The sequence below is a fragment of the Lates calcarifer genome, unplaced genomic scaffold (assembly GCF_001640805.2).
Source record: "Lates calcarifer isolate ASB-BC8 unplaced genomic scaffold, TLL_Latcal_v3 _unitig_1174_quiver_2159, whole genome shotgun sequence".
NCBI classification, from domain to species: Eukaryota; Metazoa; Chordata; class Actinopteri; family Centropomidae; genus Lates; species Lates calcarifer.
The window spans coordinates 14,363-27,361 of record NW_026115340.1 but is presented as its reverse complement, the minus strand read 5'-3'; the positions used below and the strand labels follow the sequence as shown (position 1 = coordinate 27,361).

The following is a 12,999-nucleotide window of genomic DNA, read 5'->3' as shown; positions in this document are numbered from 1 at the left end:
TTTCTTCATGTTGCTTGTTCCTCCATCATCCCTGTCACTGTCCTCAATTTATTTCCCTTCTGCTTGCTTCTCTCTGTCTGTAGCAGGCTTCACCAGTTCAGAAGCCCATGCAACAGTCTGGTAGTCCTCAGAGGGCTGAAACACTGATTCATGCATGTATTTTACTCCATGCCAAAACGTGTTCTGGGGGAGTTTAGGACAGGATAGTGAAAATATTCTCATAAATAAACTGGATGTGCGATGTAAAACATTCTTAATTTAAAATTCTTATTTCAGCAAATGTTTCTTAACTGATAGACAGGAGGAAAAGAAAGAAATCTAGACCTTCCACTAGTGTGTTCATCCCATTATCAGAAATTGATGCAACAGTTCTATATGGTTCTAACTTCCAGCCTATTTCTAAGTTCTCATCAAGAATTATGAAAAAAGTCGTCTACTCTCAGCTCTTGTCCTTAGAAAATAATACTGTCAGGTGTCAGGGCACAACACTGCATTGAGTCAGTTTACAGTGGCGTACTGCTGTGTTTAGACTCAGAAAATTGTGCCCCACTATTTTTACTGGACCTTAGCTCCATTTTCAATACAGATGCCCTCCTGAACTATCTTGAGCTCCAGGCTGGTATCCAGGACTCTCCAGTGGTTCCTCTCCCACCTAACAGTTCTTTTTCTGCCCATTCTGGAAACCTCTTCCTCTCCAAAAATAACTCTGGTTGTTTTTAAATTCTCTTTATAAATAAACTTGACCTGCCTTAATGTGTATCTGCAACATGTTTTTTTTCTCTCCTCTTTCAAATTTGATTTTTTTTTTCAAACTATCTGCAGCAACTGTTACACATTTAGCACCACAGAATGACTTGTATTCATTGTTGTACAGCATTCAGAAGAAAAACAAGTTATTTCAAAAATATATATCCTTCATTATATAAATCATAAATAAAGTAGGACAAACTTCTAATAAAACAGTTTTTTCATTATTACAAGCAACTGACAATAAGTTCAGTACACAACATGCTCTAAAACAGTATCAGACAGTTTATCAATTCATCTTTGATTTATTTATTTATTTTTAATATTCCCTGATTATAGACTTCCCGATTTTCAGGATTCAAGCCAAACATAGAACCAAACATAAAAGATTTCCCTGACTTTTTTTCACCATTAAAAGAGCTTCATATATTTGTTTGTCACAGTAGACTCAGACAGTGCTATTGTTCTTCACATAATCTAAAGCATTTCTAAACTTCACTCATTCCTCTTCACATTAGTCCATTAAATACAGAAGCAGCAAACTCAAGATTTACAGTGTAACATAACATAATAGACATTTCATAAATACAGTAGCAATAAAAATGTTACTTTACATTTACTGACCTGATTTTTTTTGTGCGGTGCTTTCATTTGCACACGACACACACATTCACACACACAATGACATTTTTACAGGTTGTATTGTTCTTGTTCTGCCCCTGAGTTGTTTCCACTTTTTAAAAATACATTTTCAGGTTAAATCTGTGTCCTTTGTTTTTCAGCAAAGCACTTTGTGACAAAATGGTTCACTACAACTTTAGAAATAAATTGCACTTGAATGAATGTAAACATAGCATAAATAACAGACATACAATAAAAGACATTTTTGGTAAAAACCTCACATACATGGAAATTTCAAAGTGCTAAAAAGTTATGTTTGTGCATAAGTCTGTGTTTACACCAGTGTCCCTCCATCATTTTGTCTGTAGTACAAGTCTGAGTAGTACTCATCTTCACTGTCAAATTCTGAGTCGCCTGGGTGCTGGAGCTGGAGATGGAGGTGGTACTGGAGACAGGATCAACCTGGGTGGGGATTAATGAACACCAGTAAATATACATGCCACCACACCTGGCAGGTGACTTAACCACATCAGCAGGAGGGTGCGGCTTCAATAATGTCAGTACATAACATTTTCACTGGTCTCAGTGATTGAAGGAAGGTATTTGCTTGCCAATTAAATGTTCTTTTCTGTAATTACTAGTTTACAGTAGCACAACCCTCATTAATTAGAGTGAGGTAAATCCAACTCATTGTTGATCTTTGTGTAGACTAAATTTAGTTCTAAGAATAACAAAGAATGCTGAGTGACCAGGGACACATGGTGACTCTGACTGTCAACACACAATGAGACTGGGAGCAAGAGCAATTGAGAATTATGGCCATAAAAAGACTTCATTCCATTGCTAATGTTTTGGCCACAATGTGCCTTCTTCAAAACTTTTTCAAAGAACCTGCCTTCTCTGCAAGTCCTGACTTGTCTTAGGCAGTAGAGCAGAGCTTCCCCAAAGTTTTGAGCTACAAAGCAACTGAAAGGACTTCAAAGAGAACTATGTTAATTTAGTGTCATTTATAATAATTTAATAATTTATATGTATATTTCATTCTTTGATTGTGCTCCAGCTTCTCACAACTCAACAAAGCTTTAAAAAAATATTATTTTCAAAAACTGGAAACTTGCTGTATGCAAAAACAACTTCCCTCAAATAAATATATTTTAAATAAGATTTAATGGACTAGTTTAGATTAGTATTGGTAGAAACAAAAGGAATAGTTGTAAATACCTTTTTGCCTTGTTGGTATGAGTCTTGTTTTTCATGTCTTTTGCTCTCTGGGCTCAGTGTCCAGAAAGGCCACATAATGGATCAGGGTGTAGACTCTGGATAAAAACACAAAACAAGAATGTTACTTTTTTAAAGTTAGAATGTGTGAACATCATGAGCATCACAACACTGTGGAGGAAAAAAAACAAACAGGTATTTGATGTAAGTGGTCACCTGTGGTATAGCATGGCCAAGAACTGGATTATGACTGACAAAGCAAATCCCACAATGAACATGAGAGCAATGGGATCAATTTGTATTTTATCTCCAGTTTCCACAAGGCTGTAGTTGAACTTTGGGATCTTAATGGAGAGGACAGCCTCGAAGACCTGCAGGGTGAAGGTTGCGACCAGCCACAGGGCATTGAGGAAGAAGAAGGCAAAGTTGATCTGCGTGATATGAGAAAGATAAGATTAATTTAAAGTTAACTGCAGAAAGTTTTCTTGTTGAGACATGTATGGTGCTTCAGTTCCTCACACCTACCTTGTTCCTCAGCTCCCGCAGGTCACTGGCAATCTTTTTTTGTCTCTCTTTGTCATCAGGCAGAGGTTTAAGGTACCTCCCCTGAAGCTCCATCCAGAACTCCTGCTCCTCCTGCAGAGAAACACAGAGAACATTTCAATTATTTATTCTCTATGTTCATTTCATAATGCTTAAACAGATAGGACAGGAAATTAGCTCTGTGTACACATGTACCATCACTCTAATAATCCTAGAAATAGTTCATGTTTAGACAATCCAATCAATAAAACCGACAAAGGGAGACATACACACCTGGTCGAGTGAGTCCTCCTGCAGTCGCATGTCGTTGGATGACTCCTGTAGTTGTGTGACCCAACCTGGGGGAAAGAGCAAGACAGGATGGTATTAGAAAATATCAACATTTGCAAGAATATTGGAACTTTTTTCACAAAAAACATGATTTTTGCCAAATTGTCAGGACTTACATTGGCTAGGACAGTCGAAAACAGGTGGTGCTTGCCTGAAACATAAACAGAAAAATTAGTAGTATCATCTCACATATTGTATAACTGGCACATTGCACTTTAATCAATTTTCCACCCTCAGAAATTACCTCTGTTCTTCCTCTGGGATCCCTATGTCTTCTACAATTGTGTTTTGGGGCTGAGGTTCGGGTTGTGCAGGTTCTGGGATCATGTTCTCCTGGTTTACACAGAGCTGGCTTTCGCCAGACCTTCTGTTGGATTTATTACAACATTTAACCCACGAGAAGAACCGTTGGAAAGTCCTTTTGGCTGCAAGAATAAAAATCATCCCCAGTTCAGTCAGCACAAACAATAATACCGGTCTAGTGTTGCACTGTGTGCCACAGAAATAAAATCTACCTTTCTGCTTCGTTGTTTGTGGGGTATTAGCTGCAGGTGTGGCAGCCCCAGCAGCAGGTTTTGTCTCCCTGGTGCCCCAGGACACGTTGTTCATGTTGACCATGGAGTAGATGGTGAGCAGGAGGTAGGCACTGGGGATGCAGATAATGTAGAGAACGCCATAGAACACTATAGGGAATTCCTGAGGATGCATTATGGCAGTGATGATGTAAATGGTGGTCATGGCGATAACAAAAATGCTGCTGGGGGTCAGGATGGTTTTGTCCTTCACCATTGAGCCTGATGGAAGATAAATGGATGAATACAGCTTTAAGCAGCTACTCTTTAAAGATCTGACAAAGTCCAAATAAAGTCAGAACACGTGCCTGCATAAAATTACACCCGTTTGAACATAACTTACCAATAATGGACATCGTCACCACCAACATGAGGAATGCATACATGACACTCAGGACTGCTGCAATAGTGATCTGAGTGTCAGCCTTGAGCTTGAAGCAAAGACCCAGGTAGATGGCAGGAGGAATCACAGACATGACCAGAGCAGCAGCAGAATGGATATTTAAGATGAAGGCCAAACTGCCTGGAGGACACAAAACAAGAGCAACATACAGAGGGCTGAATTTTACATGTTGTTCTTGCCTTTGATAAAAGGGCTTTGATTCCATTGCATAGAATAAGCACACAATCTCACAACTGAACAAAAGTTCACACGCACTGATTTTTTATGTCCCCAAACACAAAAATAACACCAACCTGCAACCAAAAGGCAGATGGTGGCAGGTGCCAGAATGGCTGAGATGATGGAAAAGAGCTGGTAGAACATGAAAGGTTTGGATATGGATGGGTTCTTCTGGGAAATAATGTTTGAGGAGCCCAGCAGATCCACCACATTGGCCATTGTGGACGGTCCCCATCGCCGACGCTAAAAATGGCAGAAGAACATTACTGCGACTGACGAAATTGTGACAACTTATACCCAATGAGATCCACATTCATAAATGTAAATGATGATGATGTGCAGATTCTGAATATTTGAAGGGAATACTAACCTGGTTGTAGAGTTCTTTGAAGTCTTCAGGTGCGTTGGTGTAGGCATCAGAGGCTGCATTGTACTCCACCCTCCATCCCTGCTTCAGCAGCAGAGTGCAGAGCCAGCGGTCCTCACCTGCAGAGAACAGAAGATGCATTTACTGTGAGGAGAGGAAGAAGAAACAAAGAAGAGGCTGTCACTAAAACTGGGTGAGAGACAGGGAGTTCTACCAAACATCTGATACCTTGGTCGTACTGGATGTAGTGACTCGCCTCCATGGACTTGGTAGAGTATTTTTTCATCACGTTGTTGTCCATCAGCGCCGCTGCTCTAAACAGACTGAAGCAACCAGGGCTGCACAGCACACAGCCGAACACGTGCTCTGCTGTCTTCTGCAGCCAGTGGCTGATAGCGTACTCAAACTTCTGGAACCACACTGCAGGACCTGTGGAGGAAATACAGGGGTATTGTAAACCTCTGCACAACTCTCCACATTATCCCTTTTCTCAACTGTTTCTTTTTTCTTTTTAAACTATGTGCCAACCTGATCCAGTGGGGTGAATCCTGCCACATGCTGCTCCGACACGTGGGTACATTTTCAGACGATCGATGAGCAGCATCACAGCAGCCGGCTGGAAGTCAGTGTCCCCGTCCAAAGCCAGGAGATAGGTGTTGTGCTTCTCTTTCTGCAGGAACAGAAACAGTTTGCTTTGTTTTACATTTTTAATGTAAAAGTCTTTTATGTTTGATTGAGAAATTGAGAGCATGCATGCATTAACATCATCAAAAAAGTTCATAATTTTTCACCTGGACCTCTGCTTCCAGTTCTTTTTCTTCCCCTCCCATCTTCCAGCGCCTATAATATTTTGTCATGAGTTTCCAGCCCAGAAGATAATAAAGGTACATGACCTGGAAAATAAGAAATAATGATAATCAAAACTAATCTTTCTCAAATCAAAAAATGTTCCAATCTGACCTTTTCTGGGGTCTAGAGATTATTTTCCCACCTGAGACCATCTCTTCTTGTGGCGGATGAGTTCTTTGTCCTTGAAGTGGACCACAATGTTGTTCCCATGAGGCATAGTGATGACAACACGACCTCCGTACGGTGTCCTTATGACCTTCTGATCAGGGAACTGCTGCTGCTGTTTGAATAACTTCTTATCGATGTTTGTGAAAATGCTGATGACAGACAATGAGAGAACATTGTGATTTTAATTTGTGCTCCCTAAAAATGTCTCAGGACAGACCTGGACTTCATGGTCATTTCTGAGATTTAATACTAAAATGCACCATAACTGCAGACCATCTGTGAGCATGGTTCTTACTTGTAAACTTCAGCAATGATTTCCACAAGATTCTTTGCATATTTGTTGAGGTGACGCTCCTGACTCCCTTCAACATGTTCAAATGCATCATCAAAGTAGATATGGGCTTCAAAAGTGAAATCATTGTACTTTGGGTCTGTCTTTGGTCTGTACTTGTCCAGTCTGCAGTGATCGAGAAACATAAAGATAAACTGTGAGAAAATACATCATAATAAAATTAGAGTACACTGCTAAAGGCTGGGCCAAGGCTCAATTTCAAGTCCCAAATTCTTTTGATAGCTACAACGTTGAAATGAGGAAATCCCAAAAAATATTTGCTACAGAGATTCAGCAGAGATAGAGTCCAAGGAATGAAAAGATAAAATATCATAGAATGTTTGCTTAACTCACCTGAATATTGAGATAATGATATTCATCATCTCATCGTAGGTCTCATGCCACATGGTTGCACACAGGTACACCATCACCGTTTCAAGTGCCTTCAAACTGGACATAACAAGATTTGCAAATTTGAGAACAGACAGTTTTTTTATAGACTTAGATATTCACACCTGTCTAAACTTCAGGTTTAAACCCAAGTCTAAGAACCCAAGGTCTTTTTAGAATCAGTGTGAAAAAAATTTTATATTCTCTCACACATGCAGCACAATCACACACTTACTTCTTCTTCCTGCCCTTGGCCTGGATGTCAAACCGGGTGTTGAGTAGCAGGGACTGCTCAATAAAGGCTCCTTCATACAGTCTCCTGACAAACAGGTCTTGGGTTCTCTGAATGCGATACACATTGAGGTACCACAGGTGGAGAGTGGCCAACACAAGCCCAAGCCACCAGGACACTGCTGAACCTGAAGATTAATAAAAAAAACAAGATGAAAATTATATTATGCAATTACTTTTTAGAGAAAATTTTTATTTGTTTTATGTATGTATTAGTGTCATAGTAACTTACACTAGGTACCAGTTCATTACCTGTCAGTATGCCAACGTCAGTTATTTTGGACATGTCCAGGAAGCACAGAGTGTGTGTAACATCTAAAACCAGATTTGGGAACACACTGTCCTTCAGACTTTGGTTTCTTCCATCCACAACCACACTACAGTAGCTTGTGAAGTTGATGCTTGCTGTCCCGTTCAGACTTATTCTGTATTCCTGATAGTAAACAATGACAGGGACGACAAGCAGAGCCATAACAGCCAGAGAGGCCAGGTACAAAGGCAGGATGAAGCATCGTCGCAGGGCGTGCATCTTGCAGGCTGCAACAGCGAACCAGTGGCAGAGTGCTGAGGAGATCAGCTGGATCCCAATGGTGATGGCTATAATCCTTGTCTCACGGCTCGGGATGGATTTCACGATTACCCAGTCCATTTTGGCCAGAGGGACGTAGGCTCCAAGCACACAGGCGGTCACCACAATCCTGAGCAGGCTGGAGAGGATATGCAGGACGTTCTGGCACTTAGTCATGTCTTTACACAAGCTCTTGAGGAAGACTGAGCTGCTGTTATCACCAATCAGTCTGAAGTAGGTCTCCCACCAGTTGAAAGACACCAGGAAGGACCCACCAACAGCCAGACCCACCCAAATGGCCATCTTGATATCAGTAGGATCCTTCATGATGTATAAGGCAAGGAACAGGGCGTAACCGAGCAAAATGAGGATGAAGGCTGTGATGGATGGCAGCAGGAAGCGGTTCCTTTCCTTGGCAGTGCACTGAGCGATCACCTGTAGGAGTGTAGAGAGGACCGCTACACCGTTCAGTATTGTCACGTTGGTCACGATGTCCAAGTGTGGCATCGCCACAATGGTGAGAATTGCTGCTCCCACAGACACCAGAAACTCAAAGAACAGAACCTGAGGGATAAGCAGAAGAAAAAGAGGATGAAATTCAACAACATGGTTAAAAAAAGGAGCCAGGATCTGGTTTAAGCATCAGTCAGAGATTAGATAAAGCTAGAAGGTGCTGACACTTGTCTTACCAGGGCAATAGTTGCTTTTCTTGGCAGCTTTGATGTTTTGTAACATGCCTTCCAGATGCTTTTGAGAAATAGAAAGACACTGGAGGCAATGAGAGAGCAGCCGATACACAACAGAATGACAGGTTTCTGGTCATCTGGGATGGTCTTTGTGCCTTCATTGGACATGGTGATGAGGAGGAGGAAAGACGTCTGAAAGAGAAAATCATCTCATCAGTTAATTAATATTGTAGTCTGACGGCAATGTGAAATCAGCAGCTGCTCCACAGACAAAGGGCAATGTAAAGAGTTGGGGTGCAAGAATTTAATCAGGAATCCTGTGTGTCATCTAAGAAAGTGACGCATTTCTGGCTGTAGTCATATTTATATTATTCATGCAATGTAAAAAAACAAACAAACAAACAAAAAACATAAAAATAACAAACCTTGCTACATAGAGCCAATCCAAACACAATCAGTGCAACTAGACTCAGAGAGACGATCTTTAGTAGTTTGATCAGTTTCCAGGGTGTTTGCTCATCTTCGATGACGGGGACCTCTTGAAAAGTGTCCCACGGCCTCCTGAATAGAGACAACAAAATGTCACGCTCTGAGGTTGGAGGTTAGATAGAAAAGTAATACAGTAGAAATTACACATTTTGTTAAATAAAAACATAATTTTTAAACACTTGTATCTTTAACAGTAACAGCAGAGGTAACCTAACATTAACTTAACATTCAAAGTTACTTATTAACATTTAATAAATGTTTATGCCATACTAGCTGTGATCGGATATAAGATCTGTTTAGGATTTTATTGATGTATTCACACATGGTCACTCCACCTGTGAAGTGTCCATAACTGGGTGCTGGTATATAAATATAAAAAATGACACTATAGAATAACATTGATGTAATTACATAAAATATGCGTTGATATTTGAATATTTGAAATAATAATAATAATAATGACAATAATTCATGACAATAATAAACGATGGTGTGCTGTGAATATATACACAGCTTAAAGAGAGTAAGAAATACTGATGACCTGATCTTTGTCACATTTTCTGCTTTTCTGCATTTTCTAACTTAACTAACTTCAAATATTAAATTATTACAATAAAACTTAAATGTTAAAAAGTAGAAATAACTTACTACATTTTCATTATTTTCACATTAGTTCTACTTAAACAATATAATTGTACAAAATATATAAACCATATAATATTAATGTGCAGACTCACGCGGGCAAGCCTTTATCTTCTTCCATGATGGATATGGCAAATGGTGTTTCTCTCACTGAATGTCATTAATTTAAGCACCTGCATGACTCAGCCTCTGAGGCCCTGCCCATCAGCACCGCCCACTGATACAGCAGGTGAGCAGTCGATCAGATCACACAGACTGTGGCAGAACCATATATGACTGTAGTTAAATTATCCTTAAAGTACCCAGATAGTTTAGAGTTAAAAACACAATAATTAGTAAATAGTAAACATGTATTTGTTTTTGCTGTGTGTTGGCTTAGCATTAAGCTCAATTACAGCCTCACAGAGCTGTTAGCATGTCTGTAGACTCTTAATCTTATTTGGACAGATATATATTTCAGTGGTGTGACATTAAACAGGTCAGGGAGCCACTAAATCAGTAGGATTCATCCTTTAGGTAGCATGAATATCCACAGAAAATCTTATGGGAGTGTGGAGAATAGTTCTTGAGATACATAAGAGGACATGTATGGATAAAAGTAAGCAGCTACAAAATATTAGGAATCAACCCTTGGCAAGCATGCAGCAATATATCTGCATGCAATAAATCTTATGGGAGAGCTGAGAACAGTTTTTGAATATTTTGCCAAACTCGTAGTCAAGGGGAAAATTGGAAAATTTGACACTATTTTTTTGTGTTTGACCACAGAACAAGGAGCCAACAAAATCATTAGGAATCATTTGGAGTATCCATGAGAAAATACATAGAAACTGTAATTGTTTGCATCAGTGGTTCTCAAACTGTGTGATGTTTGAGTTAAGCAGTGTTTACATGCAGCCCCATCACATCATATTAATAAGTTAAAAATCCTCTTTAATGTAATATATGTAATTTGAGGGTTTTTTTTCTCTCACTACTTCTCAGATTTATACTTTGAGCTCTTGGATCCCAAGTTGAGATATCTTGCCCTGGATGAAACAATGAGCCCAAACCTGGATCTCTCTTTGACAACATGAACATGTAAAATAAAGACTTTGTCCACTAAGCACCCTCAAAAACACAAAGAAATTTAGTCCAGCCTGTAAATGTTTTCAAGCATCTCTTTTGCTGACTAATCCTCAGGTCATCTCAGGTTGGGGTGTGACAGTGTCTAATATTATCAAACTCCACAGAATCTGGAGTAACAACATGATGGTAGTTATAAATAAGGCTGAATGGTGTGACTGGAATGAGATGGTAGCTGCTATCTTCATCAAAAGTTTACTTCAGAGAGGCCTATTTAAGGAATTATAGGTGTACTTTCCTTTGGGTAGTTGCCACCAAGAGCTCAAACGGTTTCTTCTGAATAATGACACATTTCAAATGGTATTGAATCACTTTACAAGGAAAAACTGCTGCCTGTGAAGAATGACATATTAACCCTCCCGCTGCCCTTCGTATTCCGTATACTTTTCTCTTCTTACTATTATTCAAAAACAAAAGATAACTGCTTCAGAATCATGAATGTCATGCACAACAACAAATCCTACTACTACTACTAATACTACACACACACACAAAGGCACATTATCGGCCACCGGGTCACTTTGACCCAGAGGACAACACGAGGGTTAAGGAGCTGTGAGTGATGGCAGAACCACTGCAAAACGCTGGCAATTACAAAATTGTGCAATACGAATACGAAGATTCTGTAGACTAATAAACACCATTTCCAGTGACACTCAACTGTTCTGGTTCAGCTGGCTAAAAGCTGTAATAAATACAGTGGCAAAAAGGTGAATACACACAAGTTCACATGAAACTGGAGGCTGAAAAATGATCTACAGGCAAAATGCCAGGTCTGGTAACACCAAAGTTTGCTGATTGGCCTGATAAAGTTCAGGGACTTTTTAGAGACAAAGAAACAGGAAGAAATAGTTCAACATTTTCAAAAAGTAAAATCCAATCTTAAAAGGATGGCCAGGAAAGTGTGACACACTTCCTTCTTGGTGATTAATGAGCTTAACATTTATCGGCATCCACCCAGTAGTCAAGATGTAATAATAGGATATATTTTAAATGTTAACTGCTTGAAATAAAAGGAATGAAAGAAAGGAATGTAACCACATCCAATAACTGATGTTGGTGTCAACCTGGTGGTTTGGGTTAGGGTGATAGAGAAGGTTGGAGGGAGAAAGAAAATGCATAGAAATGATTGGTGTGTTACTGTTACACTATTTCATGTGTCTACAGATTGTAACATTGATGAAACATGTTTCAGTTTTAAGTAAAAGAATTCTTGCTTTTGCTTTCTGAGAAAGGAATTATGAGAAACATTGTTTCCTGACCATACCTATTCAGGTCTTAAGAATTTTTTATTTAAAATCTAGGGACTTTTTCATGTTGACAAGAAACTCGCCAGTCCAATTAAAAGCTGGTACATTTGTTAGAGTTGTCTCTGGTCACACATTTCCCAGAAGGATGAGATGCCAGGGGAATTTTTGACTCCCATTTGTAAAATTCTGGTTGTTGCCCCCATCTTTACTCTTGAAGTTTTTACACGTTAACACATGCAGGAAGAATGTCGGACAGAGAAAGAATGACAGTGATGGTAGTGGGAGGGAAGAAAGACAATATACTTAGGTCTGTGCTTTGAAATTGGTCTCATGATGATCGATGACGAACATACAAGATACAGGACCTGTTTTGTATCTTTGATAATGAATATAAAGTATATGTTTATTTAACCATAAAAAGACCAACTGACTAACTGTGTTACAGAAACTTTTTTGCTAAAAGTTCAAAGAGCTTACGTGAAAGATGTGCCAACGCCTCACCTGATAGCAACAGTGTTTCCATCTGATATCCATGTGTTCACTCCTCCAAGCAAATATTCATGTGAAAAACAAAAGTACGCATTTGCTTTTAAAAAGTTGGTCTTTGTTCTGAATCATAGATTATTTATATATTGAGACACACAGTAAGAAAAAAAGCATGTTTTCTTGTTTTACAGCCTGCTGTCTCTCAGTCATAATGAATTTGCCTCCAAGCTTCAAACCCTCCAAGCTTTTTCTAAAATAAAAAAAAAACAATGAGAGTAAAGCGGTCTACAATATGTTGTGCATCCACAGTAAATGCTGTAAATACAACACGTACACACATCCACAACACATGTCCATTACAGATCACATGGCAGTGAAGAGATACTACACAATCCCTGAAGCCAAAACAAATTGACTGAAAGTTACAGATGTGTCCGGGTGTTTGATATCTGTCTTTGTGTTCAGGAATGTTTTTATTCAGTGCCACAGTGTCTTTTTGATACTCCACAGCAACACAGTGTTTGTGTATCACTTGTTTTCATGCTGTTGTATTGTGTTTGCCATAATTACAATGCTGTTGAACTGTCCCCTACAATGTATATTGTGATTGAGAAAAGGGTGTGTGTGTGTGTGTGTGTGTGTGTGTGGTTGTGACATCATTAACCAGCACCTCCACACCTGTTCTCAATCTCAATCACCTGCAG

The 12,999-nt window shown here is 39.3% G+C and overlaps 1 protein-coding gene across 2 annotated transcripts; it reads right to left on the bottom strand.

Moving 5' to 3' along the window:
• Window positions 1-1,080: 1,080 nt before the first annotated feature.
• Window positions 1,081-9,629, bottom strand: LOC108887004 (chitin synthase chs-2-like). Of its 2 annotated transcripts, XM_051067154.1 has the most exons (22): window positions 9,530-9,629; window positions 8,729-8,864; window positions 8,307-8,495; window positions 7,302-8,181; window positions 6,994-7,177; window positions 6,723-6,818; window positions 6,333-6,494; window positions 6,012-6,186; window positions 5,812-5,913; window positions 5,549-5,690; window positions 5,249-5,449; window positions 5,024-5,139; window positions 4,728-4,896; window positions 4,375-4,554; window positions 3,975-4,253; window positions 3,704-3,884; window positions 3,576-3,610; window positions 3,403-3,467; window positions 3,112-3,222; window positions 2,803-3,017; window positions 2,590-2,684; window positions 1,081-1,830 (listed from the first exon to the last, which is right to left on the bottom strand). In XM_051067154.1, the coding sequence occupies exons 1-21, from the start codon at window positions 9,553-9,555 to the stop codon at window positions 2,621-2,623; spliced, it is 3,708 nt and encodes a 1,235-aa protein (XP_050923111.1). In that variant the 5' UTR covers window positions 9,556-9,629; the 3' UTR covers window positions 1,081-1,830; window positions 2,590-2,620. The 2 variants fall into 2 exon arrangements, with proteins under 2 accessions (XP_050923111.1, XP_050923110.1); XM_051067153.1 differs by having other exon boundaries at window positions 3,704-4,253.
• Between the last annotated feature and the right edge of the window lie 3,370 nt (window positions 9,630-12,999).